This window comes from Macrosteles quadrilineatus, unplaced genomic scaffold (genome assembly GCF_028750875.1).
Source record: "Macrosteles quadrilineatus isolate MER2022 unplaced genomic scaffold, UCM_ALF_1.0 Scaffold_3__2_contigs__length_128488019, whole genome shotgun sequence".
Classification (NCBI taxonomy): Eukaryota; Metazoa; Arthropoda; class Insecta; order Hemiptera; family Cicadellidae; genus Macrosteles; species Macrosteles quadrilineatus.
In genome coordinates this window covers 39,507,075-39,522,093 of record NW_026542596.1, presented here as the reverse complement: position 1 = coordinate 39,522,093, position 15,019 = coordinate 39,507,075, and the positions used below count along the sequence as shown (strand labels likewise).

Below are 15,019 nucleotides of genomic sequence, written 5' to 3'. Positions count from 1 at the left end.
TAATAGTTAGTAAGAAATAAAAACATTTTCCAAATTTGGGCAAAATATGTTAATAAACAAGCACACTACAACGGTTTACTTATTCTCCATAAGAATAACATAGGAATTTTAAATTAACAATTTTTTGGAATTTTCTCCGTAACCATTAGGCGCATTATAACGCTTCAATATACTAAATTATTTGTTTTTTTAAGCTCTACAAAATAGTTTGGAAAGAAATTTCAAAATTTTATGTGTTTTTGGTCAAAAATAGGAAAAACCCATTTTTACCCCATAAAAGCCCCCATAAACCCCTGTTCCCATAGTCCGATCATGCTGGTTTGCGAACTCGTTCGAATAAACGTAGGTTTACACGTTTGTACCGAATTTCATCAAAATCGGATCATTTTTGCTCGAGTTATCGCGCTAACGGACACATTATGATTCGAGTTATGACTGGGACGGGTGGCGTCGTCCTGTAATCCAGCTACTGGGAGGTCACGAATTGTGGATATTTATAGGGATGCACTGTGGATGCGATGCTCCCTGGTGTGGATTAACGTCCGCACTAGTGAGTACTACGACTATCCGCAGTATTATCCTGATAATTAGACCAATTCGTAAATTACAAGGGAAAATGTGGTTCGGATTCCACTATAAACTGTAGGTCCCTTAGTTGCCATTAGCTGTATGGGCTATTAATTAACAGCTGTGTCTAAGGAACATGTCGGCCTTAGTCACTAACAAGACTACAAGATCGCGCCACTCATCCTACACTCATATTTGGGTTAAAATACGCACATAGTGGCGTCCCCATCTTAAATAATTGAATTGAATTGAATATATATATATATAAAAATATATATATAAATATATATATAAATATATATATATATATATATATATATATATGAATTTGAACGGATGGTGTTTTTGGCCTCTAGGGACCTCAAAACGAAAAATAAAATCGGTCCCGGGTCCAGGTCTTACCATGAGTACTACGGTAATAGCTTATTATATGGGAAATTCGCTAAAAACTATAATAACTTTATTAATATTGACAATAAACTGAAACCCGTCAATTAGTTAACTAATTGTACTAATTTAAAATTATAAACGCATTGGTAGCAACATATGGCCAATATACTTCCTAACAATTACATACAACTCTAAAACAGCTTAATTTAAACCAAGACAAAATATTTGGTATTTACCGATACTGTATTTAAGGGATAAAAGCGCTCGGCCTCAATTTTATTCTGTAGAAATCTATTTAATGTTAAAACATTTCCTGTAGATTATAATAGACAAATGTTTTGATGTTTACTACAATATATGCAGCAAGTCTGAGTGAAACGACGCACAGTAAAAATGCCGTTACGCCAGAGTAAGTCTTTGAACACGATAAAATCGGAGTTTCCCCTTCAGCTTTAGTCACGGCTTAGTTAACTTTAACTTTAGTAGTTGCCTTTATTTTTTTGCTTTTTCACAAACAATGTTCAAGTGAGGTACAGAGAAATTGGTGATATTATGGCAAATGTTATACTTTAGCATTTTTATAGTGATAACTTTAAATTAATATCAGGTAATCTTATAACTGACGTTCGATAAAATGAAACATTAATAATGATCGGGAGTTTATTAGACAAAGTTAATTGTATCAATAACAAATTATTGATATAATTAACCAATTGTTAACCAATACATTAATGCAATTATATGTTAGTAATGTAAATTACCTGAAAATATTACACAAAAATAAGTTTGGTAAAAATAAATGTTCCTTTTATTAATCTATTTTATACATTTTTAAACACATTATCTGATGACAAAGAGGTTCGATTAATAATAATAATATTCATGAAGGTTTAGTTTAATAAATATTGATACATTTCAATTACATAGAGTATAAATTTACTAAACCAAAAGTTGTTAGTACTGTCAAAAAAATCTCAAATATACAATATAGAATGTACCAAATAAAATTTCAAATGTACAAAATATATATCAATTAGATATTTGCATGTTAAACTATGTTTTGTTGACACAGAAATAAATTTTAAAATTAACCACCAAAGTGTTAGACGATTGTATTCAGCCGCTTAACAGTGAATGGAAATAAAGGTCTTTATTATAATCACATAAAAGTGTTACCGTTAACTTGTTATGGTGACAAAACGCAATGACGTAGAATTTACAACATTCTATGGCTATGAGAGCTATTGCCGTCCTTGTTAATCTAGTTATTATAGGAACACTATTAGGTGTACAGTACCTGGGGACCGAGCTTTGCTCGGGGAATCATTAGTATTTACTCTGAGAGAAATATTTGTTCAATGTCATCTATCAAAAACACAATTGTTTATCAGTCTGTTATAATAGTAATATTGTAGTTGACTTTGTTTTTTAAGCAAAATTGATGATTCTCATGTAAATTAATATAGTAATTTATTCCATCTTTAAACAATAAAATATTGTGATTTATTTTTCAAAAAAATAAAAACATCCTAATTTGGCTACATTGTAGTTGAGTATAGACAACATGGCATGCTATAATATTGTAATTTAAGTTCTAAGGATTTTCCACACAAGAACTGTAAGCATCTCAATTCACTTTTCCAAATAGTTTTCTTAAACAAACACAGAAAAATATCACAGTAGTTACAATTAATATCACAGACTGAGGCTGCATTTATTGTAAAAACATGAAAACTACAAATTGTTTATACGATTGTTTTTTATAGACTAAAACAAATAACATAACAAACACATAAGAATTCAAATTAGTCAGTTTTAAACCAATTTTAAACTATAAAAATGTAATGGTGATAAGCATTCAACTGTGGTAAAATAGGATATAATACAATTACATATTTTACCTCTGCTCTAGATTCTAATTTGACTATATTCTTCAGATTATCGACAATTAAGTCAACAAACTATTTAATCCAAACTAAATAATTTCAAGTAAGGTAAGCTAGTTATTATGGTACAAATTTAAATATTAATTACATAGACCAAAATGAACTAACATTTTCAATATTGTTCATCTGAATATTTCCATCCAAACAACGTTTTTAGTTAATTTTCTGTCTCTAGATGGCAAAACAACTTTTTCATCACTCCGTAACGAAAGTAACTATTTTCGATAACAGCTAACATCAATGAAAGTAGCCGTTTCCCAAGCTCTAATTTAGGGCGAGGAAAAATCGATCAGCTGATTTTCCCTCGCTCTAAATTTACTTTCGTCGCTCTCAATTAGTTCTCCATTTATTCACTACGCGCGCTAGTGTTAGAAATATACAAAGGTTTCCTTTCAGAAGATTTTATTTTGATGTTTAAAATAAATTATTTAGAAATAAACTAGTTGTAATATTACTGAGGTCTGTTATTCTGTGTTTGTGTATTTTTGCGTCGTGATGAAAAGTATCGTTCATAACTCGTACCGAAAGTTATTTTCCGGCTCTTGCTCCATTATTCCCGTCCTCGGCTTCGCCTCGTACGTGAAAATAGCTCTCACATACTCGGCTTCGCCTCGCATGTGAAATTGGATTTTCCTGTGTTCGGCTTCGCCTCACACAAAAACTTGAGCGCGCTCCGGAAAATGCCACTTTCGGTCCTAGTAATGAAATATACTATTAAAGAGTTTCTTGTTCGTACTCTGGAGAAAGCTACATAGAGCATCCCATGCATGAATACGGGGTTGTTTAACACAACACCAACAGACTGAAAGGTTTGGCCTTGAGACTTATGGATGGTCATAGCAAAAGCTGGTCGAACTGGAAACTGATGTCTTTGCAGCGAACATCCGAGTTGACACTTGCTCGAATCCAGAGTGACTCTTGGAATGTGGACATCTCGACCAGAATGACTGCCAGTAATTATTTTAGCCTTAATAATGTTCGGACACAACTCCGTGACAATCAGTCTTGTGCCATTGCATAAACCCTCCGTCACGTCTAGGTTTCTGAGTAACATTATAACGACGTTGTTTTTTAGTCGGAGTTCATGAGGTGGTAAATCTGATATTTCAATTGAGTTTAAAAACTCAGTTGGGAATTTGAGAGCTCCATCAGGTTCATCTTTTACTGAATCAAAACTTTTATAAATTGTTTCTTGTCCAGGGATAATTTGGATGATCTCGTTATTGATATTATCAACATCTCTATTTAAAGGTGCAAGGATGGCTCTATCTCTCATAGCATTGTAATCTCTGTTGGCTAGGCAATCGCCATATATTTGTTCAACAATATTTCCATTTGAAATAATGTCATCGGGAATATTTATTTCACAGTCATTGTTGGTGGGCAAATCTCCATTTCCAAGTTGAAGGAGATATCCAGCAAATGCACTTTCATCGAGATTGACTCTCATGTTTTGATGAAGAGAGAAGAGCTTGAAAAACTTCCAAATACTGCAACGTTTTACAGAAAGGTCGATCAGCTCAGATCGATTTGCTCTAGGCTGGACTGGAAGGCATTGGCGGAAGTCTCCTCCTAGGATCATAGTTTTTCCTCCAAAAGGCAAGTTTCTGTTTCCTAAGCTTCGCAGGAGTCCGTCAATACAACTTAGGCCATATTTTGGTAGCATTGGTGCTTCGTCCATCATAAATACGTCTACTTCTGCCAGTTCTTGGGCCTTCTGAGTGCCTGGCTGAATTGATATGATTTAGAATCGCTAGTCAATGGAACTTTTAGACCAAAAGTCCTATGGGTAGTACGTCCTTCAGGTAGCAAGATTGATGCAATGCCGGTATATGCCATGCATTTTACATTAAGATTTTTTCCAAGAATTAGATGGTAGAGGGTATTGTACACGTATGTCTTCCCTGTACCTCCTGGTCCATCGAGGAAAAAACACTTGGGGATGCAACTCATCGGGTCTTCTATTGCTTCCATAACAGCATCAACAAAGTCTTTTTGTTCGTTATTCAAATTGCTATATTGTCTGCGACCAATGGCTTCTAATTCGCTGACATTGTGGGTTTCTTCATTTCCCTCGTCTTGAAAATTCTGAATGTCATCTATACCATAGTTTTCCACCCAAAATTGGAAGTTTCGGCCTGAAATAAATAGTTATTTTGAGTTCACTTTTTACAAAATCATAAGTATTAAAACATGTAGTATAATTTATTTTAGTCTAATGCTTTCTCTTATTTTAATTTGTTATAATATTCATTGCATATTTTTTATTTTTTATTTTGCTTCACACTTATATTTAATAAAATTTGAACAATTATACACTCTAATTTTACAATTATCATAAATGACATTAAAAAATATAAACGTTTCACAATGTTAATAAAGTTTATGGTCAAGTAATCTACTAATGAGTCACAGTAACAAATGCTTAATATTTAATTTAATAATAAGTTAGCATTTTCAATTCTGTACATAATTAGTATGGGTTAGTTTCTCATATTTTAGAACTTATGTGAAGCCTAGAACTTATGTGAAGCCTAAGTCTAGTGCGCTTCCAATGTTAGAATTGAAATTTAAGCCATAGAATCAGTTGATCAAAAGTAATTGTATGTTATTGTTATTGATACTATGAGAAAGAATTACCTTCAGTAGCTTCAGTATTCAGCTTATGGGCAATAATACGGTAAGCCTTCATGTGCGCTTCTTCAGGGACCATCCCAGTAGCCAATTCATTTCTAAGAAAATCTTCTGACAAATCATTCTTGAACATATCCCACAGACGTTTGGGGTTCTCAGGTGATCCTAGAATTAGGATTTGACAAAATAAAGTTCTCATCACTCTTGGCATCTTTGACAAAGATGATTCTTTCAGGCTTTCAATCCATTGATTGTCGTCAAAAGTAAGACCCCTTGCTAGACAAGCTTGTCTGTAGGTTGAATAGGTGACACCATTTACAATTTTAAGGTTGTCAAAACTTGTTGCATCTTTGATGTGAAAGAGAAGTAATCTTAGATGATATAGCTCCGGTTGAGCCACCGAGTTTACACTGTGAACCCTGCCAATTGTTTTGGAGCTCCGCTGCCGCAAAACCCACTCACTGTTCTTTCCTAACCATCTGAATTTCTCTGGCATTTGCCAGTAATAACAGTATTGGACATCTGCTCCATTTTTCTCTTCAGTAGACAATTTGGCATTGTGTTTAAAATATGCATCTAAGGTAGACCCCTTAAGACCAGTGTCTGCTATGTCTTCTTGAGCCTGATCCAGGCTGGCCCCACGATATTGTCCCGGTAAATGGATATCAAGGCGTTGTACTGAATGACTTTTCTTCTGAATTTCATTGCCAAAAAGTCGCCAACAGGCCTCTGGAGGAGATATATATCGTGCCTCCACAAATGTTTCCGGTTCATTGTACATAATTTTGGCTTCACTGTCAATAATTTTTATTGTTGCGCAATCATGACCTTTGTATATGTATTTGTATAGATATTTTACTGCCCTTATACTACCGACATATTCTACATTTATATGGCACATGTACTTTTTCAGCAAGTATCCATTGTAAGGGGCAACATGACGATTATCTCTTGTAACCTTTTTACCTTCACCATCTTTCCTATACACTGCATGGGTATGGGAGAACTCTGCATTATTTTTGTCCAACAATGGATTGTACCGTCGTCGATAGCTAGGTTTCTTCTCATCTACAATTGAAGTTTGTTCTTGGTATGCCTTTGGGAAGCCAAAGCGACATTTGTGAACCCCACCCTTTTTTTCCATACATGTAGCATTGCAGTTGTGATCACCACATGGGTTATGGATCATCCACTTAAGCACCAGCTCTCGCAGTATGGCATCATCTTCAGGAATTTCTGCAGAAATGAAATTATCTATATCTTCTGAGGATCTAAGCTTATCCTCATTTGACAGTATTAAAAGTAAATGCAAATGAGGGAGTCCACGTTTCTGAAATTCTATCGTGTATACAAAGGCTAAAACTTTTCCAAAAATTTGTTTCTTGTAAATATCATCAATTATACCATCAAATTTTAGCTTACAGATTCTTGCTACAAGATCAGGTCTGTCTTGAGTTAGTTGTTGAACCTTTGATCCATCTGAGAGTTCAATCAATGCTGCTTCTTTCAATTCTGGCCACGACGGGCTGCATGTGACAGTAATGAAAAATTCTGGGGAGCCAAAACGGCGGACTATTGCCATGGCATCTTCAAAATGTTCTGTATAAAACCGAGTGGATCCTGGAAATGAAGATGGTAGGATTATCTTTTCACCAATGGCTACATTTTTTTTCTCTGCTAAGTCATTTAATAAATGTGTCACACCAACATATTGGTCAGCCAACAATTGTTTTTGGTTAGCTTTAATCCATTGAATTCTATCCCTTTCCACACGTATAAATGTGTCTACAACATACTGTTGGAATAGGCGACCCCCAAAATGCAGGGCATTAAATCCTATTAATCTCAAATCTAATCCCTCTGATTGTTCAACTGGTAGAGTCTGAGTCAGTTCAGGGCGAAAAGCTAATCTATATTGAGCCAGTTCCATTCTGGTCATATTGGTACGGCTTGGATATGGGTTTGTAAGAGGAAGCCCAACTGAATAGCCAAAAGTTCCTTTGGGATAGAATAAGGGGTAAGTGAATGGTTCAACACGACTGTCTGTATTCTTTAGTGTAATCAATTTTTTCCCTCTTTCCTGTATTACCATTTCATTTTCTGGTATGCTTTGGTCTGCATTAAGTGTCAATACAGCAGCTACTTCATTACAAGTTGGTGCGTTGAATCGTCTGATGTCATCACCTGAGAAATAAATAATCCAAATTAAAAATATAATGGTGGCTGTAAGTTCTAAAAAAACATTTTTTATAAGCTTAAGATTATCATTAAATTTTGTGTATAATGGAAAACACATTTAAAAAGTGACAAGAAACCTTTAGTTACAGTATGGAAGTTTAATTGTATGATTCAATAGTAACTTCTAAAATTTGAAAGCTTTTAAAATGTTTGTCCTGTAGATTTTAGTCTTATATAAATTTAATCTAGTAACAAATTGTGTTTGTCAGGGATAATTGAAAACTATAATTTATTTAATATCAATAATTAATGCATTCCTGGCAATTATCAATATTCTTAGCTTGAATTATATTGACCTTGATAATTGTTTGTTTTACTATCTGATGGATATAAGTCAATAGGTATTTTATTTAATTAATCACTTAATTCACTGGTTAAAGCTAGGATAATGGCCATTAAATTAATAATTTTAAATACAGTTATAGTGGTGCGTATTAGGTACAAAAGTTTGAGATTTTTACTTGTAGATCACTGTGTTTTATATTGTTTTTGACTATGCATTTATTCAATGAATGAACTTCTAGAAACTGAAATAAATTCTATGTAAGTTCTATGTAAATTCTATGTAAGAATTTAAAGTTAATTGTTCATTTCGCGCGTTAAATTTATAAAATAAATAATACAGTAAATCAACGAAATACCATAGCATATATTAGCATCTAGAATCATAAGACATACCTGCATTTTTAGCAAAGACAAGATGCACGTGTGGAGGTTGGATCCCAATATCTGCTGCTCGTAGATTATTTTCATCAACCACTTCTCGCATCATCATATAAGCTTGGGAGAAAGGATTTTGAGTTCTCATAATTTGCTCCATAACAAGCATTAATTCGTAATTTATACCCTGGTTAATCGGCTCATTCATTCGTTCTGTGACAGCAATCTCCGGGTCTATGAAATACATTTGACCATATCTAGGGCGCTCAGGTTCGCCTTCTGGATTTTCGGTTGGCTGGGCTGAAATATTTAGTTTGTGGTATACTTGGCCACCGACTGTAAAGGAATGTATTCCTTTATTGTTGAAAGTTCTATCGTCAGTGACGTTAAAGGAGGAAAAAGCAAAACAAGAGGAAATATTACGGATTTTCTCATGAAATTGTTTGGATAGTGTATGCTGACGAGTAAAAAGGAGAGCTAATTCATTTGGAAAGAGTGGAGCGGGCTGATTAATTCGCCCATGCAGACAACAATCACCGAAAGAATTTGGATTTTCTCTATTTTGTACTCTTTCCTCTGGAAAATGGAGAGCACCACAGTGAATGCACTGTACATTGAATGGTCCCAATTTTTTATATTCTACAATGTTTGAGGCTGCAGCTTTGTAGCTTAGAGGACGATAGAGTTGTTCATCCCGCCTGTTGTTTGCTGTACGATGGCGTTGATCCACAAGGCGTTGAACACGATTCTCTTCTTCTTCTAACGATCTACGAAGATGGTTTCTTTCACGCAGGTCCTGAAGACGTTGTTCACGCTCATCTTCTCCCTCCTCAGCTATGTGAAGACGATCTCTATGTTGCTGTTTTCCAAGGCGAATATTACGTTCTGAATATCTTTCTAATGACCTTTTTCTTTTGCGGTTATCATAATGCTCTTCCTTTTTGCTTTGGTTTAATAGAACAGTAGCGTCTAAAATATGTTTTCCTGCTCTTATTTTTGAAGCCCTCGTGGAATGTATAACAGGAGGCACCTAAAAAGAGTAAAAGAGAAAATTTTAGACACCACAGAATAATTATTACTTAAATACAGGCTGTCTGCTACGTAATAATTAGTGCAATTTGTATACATTAGCCATACAACTATTTTCCAATGAGTAGTAAGTTTCTAACCCAAAATGTGGCTGATAAACCAACTGGGCGTTTATCAGCCACATTTTATAGTTTGGTTTAACTCATAATTATTGTTTGTTGGGTTGTTTATTGGTATTTAACATCTTTCACAATGAACGTTAGCAAAATATTTTATGCACATGCCTAATTTATACTCAAAAGCTATAAACAAATAAAAAGGTGAGTATGAAATATAACATTAATTATATCTGTGGGATCACTATAAAGGAAGATTTTAAATTTGCACATATAATTCTTACACATAGTGTAAGATATGTTCACATGTTCAGTGTTGTTTGTATGTCTACAGTACAGGGGGGACCAGCTAAAGTGTGACAATAGCTAACTTTTGTATTATGAGAAGCGCACTACCTACCCTTAATTTTTAAGGTGTTTACCGGATGGTTTCAGATTTCAAATGCTTTTATCCTTCAATTTTTTTTTTCTGTTAAGGTATTCATTTAGGAGTCAGAATGTTAGATTTTTTCATTTTTTTCTTTTTAGACCTAAGAAAAGAAATCTTGCCATACATTCTGGATCATGTAGGTAGCCCCTAAATGAGTAGGTTTAGAGGAAATGCAAGGAGTAAATAAGTCTAAAAACTGTATCTATATTTTGAAAAGATCATGAAAGCCATTAAAAATATTGAATCTATAGTTTAAAAATAGCTGCTAAACTTGAAATATGGAAAACTGTGTATTTTATGGTACTTTTTAGAATGAAAATGCAATTTTAAGATTTATTTACTTTCATAATTTTATGATTGCTTGCTTTTAAGCAACCATAAATTTATGCTGAGTGTTCCATAAGCAATATGAAAGTTATCTCTGCCATATTGAAAATGGCAGTAATATTATTGAAATCTTAAACCATATCCAAATGAATCTTGTAAATTTAAGGGGAATGCCCCATAAGAATTTAACCGTCCTTCTCATAACAAAAAGTTGGCTATTGTTACACTTTAGCTAGTCCACCCTTATATAGGTAATTAATGCAGTTAACAGGTAAAATAAAACTATACAGTAATTGCTAAAACACATCATAAATCTATATGGTAACATATTGTAGTAGCAATATTGTTGATAAAAAGTGACATTTTTTAATCTAATAGACTTGTTCAACTAAAAAACAGATTAAATAGGTATGGATAGTTATTTTAGCAGTGCAATTGGCAGTCATTTTCAATGACATGTATAGTTTAATGTCATAAAGAAGTGAGCACGATTAAAATTTATAGTTTTTTGGTCTGTTAATTTGTATGGCAAGTTTGAGGAATTTTATAATATGAAAATCAACTCCTTCCTACACATATTAAAAAATGTACATCTGTCTGACCTGTTCAACTGGATTTGTCGTTGTGTGTGGTGAGATGGAAACCTGCTGCAAATTTACATTCTCTGACTCTGAAACTGGTGATGGTATTGCACCATCAGCTGTTGTCTGAAAATAAAAGTCGGGGTAAAAAAAAATGTTTTGATCCACCTAAAAAATATGAAATTATGATATGAAAGATCTACCATCTTTGTAGATGTGTTATTTCCAATTTAAATACAAATTAGTATCCTTGAGAACATTCCTCAAAGCTACTCTTATTAACATAAATAAATATATCTAGCAACAATAGTAAATTTTCATCTAGGCCTACGGTATTTAGGGAAAAATTATAAGAATAACTAACCTGTACAATTTGTTTGGAGTTCGCTGTGTTCCTTTCAGTATGCTGAGAAGGTGAGGTAAAGTCATGCTGATCTTCCTCTGATATTGCAGTTGTTATAACACCAGTAACAGTGTTCTGCAATTTAAAGTCACTATTAATCGAAATTTCTCATCCTTGAGTCTCAATAATTTAAAGTTTACCTTAAACATTCTTGTTTAAAGTGTTATCCTTAGGACTACTGTAAAAGTCAGAGCTGTGTTTTGATTCTTGTTGAAATAAGTTCCAATTATTTTACACAAAAGTGTAAAAAACAAATGACGAAGGCTAAATAATAAAAACAACACCTCAGTATCTGGAATTTGTAACGTACTTTTCAGTTTCAATGTATCGAGGTCCGTTTATCAATGTTTATAATCTGCCGTTAGTATTTAGCTAGATTGCTATCTATTTAATTGACAATGTAGCTCAGTGGCTAGGGTGCCGGTCTGACATCGGTGCGGACAGGGTTCGAAACTCGCCTCGGACATTATCTTTTTATGCTCGTTATCCAATGAAAATTAATTTTCTTTTACAACTATTGTTAAAATTGGTGATATGCCTATATCAAATTTTATTATGTGATCCGAATTTAGTTGGTAGGCTACATTTAATTTTGTTCTAACGCCAAAACAAATAGCCTACTTAACTAAGTTGACTTAAGTTAAATTTATAAATTCGAATAGGCCTAGACCTAAGAAGTTATTTTAACGATGCTTTTTAAGTAAGAAGTATATTATTGTTGACGATTTAAAGGGTTCTTTGTAGTAATTGTAGTTAATAACTGTACACACAATTAATTAACTTAAGAAATGACGAAGCAAGAGGCTAGATCACATTTTTATTTTATAATTGACACAAATAAAAAAACAGTTGGAGTAACTTTGATCAGACAACTAATTGCTAAGATTTAGACTAATTGCTAAAATATCTTTTGAACTTACCTGTAAATGTAGGGCGTTGTCATTTATTTTTCTAAAATTGTAACAAGATCCTTTCGGTGGACGCCCGCGTTTCATCTTTTAAAGGCCATTCAGCATCAGCACAAAAGCCTAATTGGTTATTCATTGTTGTCAACGTGTACACAGCCTCAGCAATAATTATTATTAATGTTTAACCTTTTGGCATTTTAGTCAGCTGATTCAAATTTTAAAAGCATAAAAAGACATACCATTGAAAACGATTATGTTTATTAACACATATAATTTATTGTAAACTTACAAGTATAAATCTAAATCGTTGTAATTTTTGGTAAAATTATTTTGACGAGCTTTCCTCGAAGAGTGTTGTGATCATTTACTGCATGACTTATATTAGAAGATTCATTACAATAGGGAATGTAGTGAAATTGCACGTGAAATAATAGTTAAGTTGAAATAAATTTAGCAGAAATCTACTACCCAATAAATATAAAAGGAGGTGTATAAGTTAAAGCTAATTAAAGATTATTCCATCCTCTCATTAATTTAACTACCGCACTCGACATTGACAGAAATTGGTTTTTCAGTTACCGTATAGTATAATATGCTCAATGGTATAATCTGAATGTTAATTTCCTTTGCTCTGTATACACACATTGTTATTTCCTTTTGGTCTGTGTAAACATATGCTACAAATAGCATGGGCAAGCTGAGGTGCCCGTGGGTACAGAACGTCATGTATGTCTTAAAATGTAAACAAAATGACAACAATGGCGGAATGTTTTCTCATAAGGCCCATGTTAAATTTTCAAAAGTTTGCACTCATATTATGGAGAAAATAGATTTTTCCTGGCTATACCACTGGTCTAGAACTTATTTTTGGCACAGAACTTAGTTATTCCGTAAATATAAACGATTTTGTTAGGGCCGATTCCCAGATCGAGTGGACAAGTATTCAAACTTTACTCGTATTATATATAGGATAAATTCCAATGCACAAAATACGTTTGGTTGTGATAGAATATAATTTGTATATCATACTTTAAAACGTATCTTACGAATATTTTAAGTATGCTGTTTCAGTATAGTTAAATTAAAGATACTGAAGCAGTTGGTGATCAAACATAACAGAATGCGTTTTAGCAGCTTATACAGTAAAATATAATATTTAAGATTCAAAGCTCTCATTCGTTTTTCAATCGTAGAAATTGCGGTGTTTCTATTATAAACCTTACTTAAGTGTTTTTAAAAAAGCATTTTAGATGTCTAAACAGTACATTGCGGTTAAATACTGTTTAAATAAGAAATTATATTTTTCAATTATATTTTTTATTTCAAATATTCTGCACGTTCCGAAATGTATAAAGTCGAAGAAATTTCATTTCACTATACGAATCAACATGTGTTATTTTTAATTCTACTTTATGTCTAATCTATTAATGGCCAATATACAATTTAAATATCATCCGAGCATTACTATGGTTGTAATAGTTTCATTCTTGCGATCACACGAAATCATTGCCAACTTGAAAGTAAACATGGAATGATAATTTTTAAGAATCTAACTTTGTGTAAAAGCTCATAAGACTTTTACGCTATTGTCAGAAAAGTAGATTACCTTTAAGTCGCTAATAGTTTAAAGACAGTTAACAAGTAAATCCAGCAAGTTTATAATTACTAGATGTTTCATTATAAAAATATATTGGAATTGAAATAACAAACTTAAAACTTGTATGAAGACATAAATGTTACGGTCACTACCACGGGTTAGAAAAATAACTGTTATAACTATAGAATGATTAACTCGATCTACTACACTAATTTTAACATTAAGATTAATATTTATAAAAAGCTTAGTGATGTTTTTAAGTAAAATTACTTCTAAGAAAAGATTTTAAAGCAGTTTATACTAATTTGTTTTAGATAGACGCTTGAATATAGGGAGTTTCTTATGTTGGTTCCATTTTAAAAGATTTTGTCAAAAATAATCTAAAATCAAAGGTGAAAAATTGTACTGTACGTCTAATTTAAAGTTTTTTAGTAATGAGTTTGTTAAACAAATTGTCTGTGACGTATTTGATGGTGATGAAAATTCATGTGATCTTAATCCGTCGTAGTTTTTCGAAAATAAATGAAAAAGTCAATCCATTATGGGTCAAATCATATAAAACTTCTGTTGTAATTAAAAAATCCATTAATTTCGATTAGTTTTAATATATTGAGAAATCAATTCGTTGACACTTAGTTCATTATTCATTATCCATTCCGTTTCTTTTTAAGTTTTTAAGAATAACTCTTAAAAAATCTGTTGTCCTTAAACGAAATAAAACCCATTAAATATCCTCCGTTGTTAAATTCAAACCCATAATAATCCTAAAAATTTTATTATCTACTTTTACTTTTTTATGTTTTTACCCTACTAGTAGTTTATTTGGAGCATTTGGAAAAGTTTTAAATAGTACAACACATACAAAAGTGTAGTGTTATAATAGTTCGCAATCCGCAGTGGATAGTATTAGACTTGTTAACGTCAAAAAATAATTGTTATATAAAAAAAACTAATTTTAATGGGTTTCACCGCCAACAAAATTTTGTAAAAGACAAGTCTCTCTTTTACTAACTATGAACATGGTCAAACCAAAATATTAAACCATAGGGCATACAGAAGAAGTAGAAAGTTGCGAAGTTTATGCGTATTTTGAGTTAACGTTACCTGTGCTGTGACGCCTCGGCAACAATGGGCAAGCCGGGCGTTTTGCGGGGCTTAAGACTGTTCTGAGCGCCTGCGTTCACCACCCCCAT

At 32.8% G+C, this 15,019-nt stretch overlaps 1 protein-coding gene across 1 annotated transcript in view; it reads right to left on the bottom strand.

Moving 5' to 3' along the window:
• The window catches only part of LOC128989128 (uncharacterized), a 54,807-nt gene extending 39,788 nt beyond the window's left edge, over positions 1-15,019 (bottom strand). The window contains exon 1 of the mRNA XM_054410994.1: positions 14,931-15,019. Within this exon, the coding sequence (XP_054266969.1) occupies positions 14,931-15,019 (89 nt within the window). The remainder of the gene's footprint in view (positions 1-14,930) is intronic.